The sequence below is a fragment of the Grammomys surdaster genome, unplaced genomic scaffold (assembly GCF_004785775.1).
Source record: "Grammomys surdaster isolate TR1022 unplaced genomic scaffold, NIH_TR_1.0 523, whole genome shotgun sequence".
Taxonomy (NCBI): Eukaryota; Metazoa; Chordata; class Mammalia; order Rodentia; family Muridae; genus Grammomys; species Grammomys surdaster.
Window position 1 is genome coordinate 146,145 of NW_021604942.1, and position 2,286 is coordinate 148,430.

General features: G+C 39.6%; 1 protein-coding gene across 4 annotated transcripts in view; it reads right to left on the reverse strand.

Annotated features, from left to right (window-relative positions):
* Itsn2 (intersectin 2) overlaps positions 1–2,286 on the reverse strand; it is a 109,020-nt gene that overhangs the window by 44,143 nt on the left and 62,591 nt on the right. For all 4 annotated transcript variants that reach the window (XM_028781729.1, XM_028781730.1, XM_028781728.1 and 1 more), the window contains exon 22: positions 1,606–1,811. In XM_028781729.1, the coding sequence (XP_028637562.1) occupies positions 1,606–1,811 (206 nt within the window). The remainder of the gene's footprint in view (positions 1–1,605; positions 1,812–2,286) is intronic.

Consider the following 2,286-nt stretch of genomic DNA (forward strand, 5'->3'; position numbering starts at 1 on the left):
TCTTAAAATATAAAAATAATTCTTTTCCTAAGTCTTTTTTTCATAATCTCATAGTAGATAAATACTAATTTCCATGTTAATCCAAGATGCTAATTTCAAAAATTTGGAAGAACTATCATGTTTACTATCTAGACACCAAGGGGATATAGAGGAGTCCCTAGGACTGAATTCTGGAGTGGCACAGAAGAGAACTTTACTAAACCTCACAACAGGACTGCCTTGTTTAATGCTAATGTCTCCAGGCTCTGGTTATTTTTTTGTGATTTGTTTTGTTTGTTTTGAGACAAGGACTATGTTTCCCATGCTAGTTTGAATTTATAATCCTCCTGCATCAACTTCCTAAGGTGCTGAATTTATAAGCATACCCATATCTAGCTCAACTTCAGGCTTTTAAGTAACAAGACTCCTCTCTAAGAAAGGAGCAGAAATTTAACAGAAATGTAGGGGGGAAATGGCCTGTGAACATTTAAAGCACATTCAGAGACTGGCTTGGCTTACAGATAGAATATATATATATATGAATGTTATTATTTGATTAGTTTAACTACATCTTAAAATATAAAAATAATCCTCCTAAAACCTCATAATAGGTAAACAGTTTGCTTAATCTTTCTTTGTAATATGCTATCTGAATAATAAAGTAATTGCTATAAATGTTGTAGTGTGAAGATGCCAGGTATGTATTGTGATTTTTACTACTTCATCCTTCCAAATTCCAGGTCAATCTGAGAAGTTAACTTCTGCATCTGAACTGAATACTAGTAAGTGGCCATGCAGCACTAAAGAGTCTTACAGTTTGTTTAGCTTAATTTTTCATCTAATGAGAAATCTGAAGGTGAAATAGGTTGGTGAGGACAATGAACTGGGACATGAGCTTCTTGATTTCCAAGACTGGGATCCTCATATTGGACTGCACTGTATCAGGCCCCCTTCCATGTAAACACTGGAGGCAGTTACCCACAGCAAACAGTGGAACTTACTTGCCTGCGTGAAAGCCATCTGGCAATCTGACACTCATGCAGACTCAAGATCTTAGGCTAGTTAGATTTTTGAGTTTTGTGATTTGCATTTCATTTACCTGTTCACTCATTCTTGCCTGTCCTCATTCCTTAAGAAGACAGCATTTACCATGTATTAATTTTATAGTAGACATGGAAAAAATGGATCAAAGAAGATAAAGTATAGGTTCATGGGGCTTATGACTTAATAGGGAATATGGGTCAAAAAAATCATAACTATAGAGAAGTGCTATAGACAATAGGGAGGTTATATTTAAAGAGCCCTGGAGGCCCAGGCTCCAGGGAATATTCGCTCCAATTTGAAAGGGCAAGACCTTGGTAAAGAATCCATTAAATATTGAAAGATTTCAGTGAACAATGGAGAAATGCTTTGAGTGAAATGAAAAGTAAGGACTCTCATTGGTCTTCTGGTAAAAAGAAAACAAAGATCTACAAACTGAGTATTTTGAAAACATCACAAATGATGCAGAATGAGACCTAAAACAGATACAAATGTGAAGTAATTTTCTCACAACAGTGATCATCCTCTGGCTTGGGTGGTGAGGACACCAACAACCAGCTCACGTAAGAACATGGAGGTGCTTACTCTCCTCGCTTTACTTCACTCCCAGGAATGATCTTGACGTAAGACTTGGGGAACCATCCTCTTCCACCATGCACCTCCCCAAACCACCAGTTTTCCTGCTGCTCCAGGACAGTAATGACATCGTGCTTTGAGAAGTTCAGGTGGTTCTCTTTCTTTGCCGTCCAGGAACAAAGGGCCTGAGCTTTCAGGTTTTCTACAGCCTGCCCCTAGGATACAAAGTCACCAAAACTTAACAACAGATCTGGAGATTGTGATTTTTAATTTCTAGTTTGTAACAGAGAGCACATCAACTTGGCCAACCTATGAACTTAAAATGGTGTCAGCCTTCCTGAGCACTCCACCATTCAAGAGCACTTCATCACAGATGCTGATGAAATGTATACTCAGGGAAGTATTCATGAATCCATCACATGGAATGAGAAGAGGAGTTGCTGCAATTTTTTCCGTTCCTCCAGCTCCCAATGGCTTCTACCCGCTGTTGATTACCCCAGTAGGGATGATCACACTCAGCATCTCCCTTGCTGTTTCCCCTTAAGGACAACCAGGACTCCTCGTCCTCACAGGTCAGCTGTTCACTCACACTACACTCTCTGGTCCTCACTGTCCGGCAGTGACACTGAGCCTCCTTCAGCCTCCTGCTTCCCCAGCACATCTCCCACACTATCCTTCACCATTTCTTCT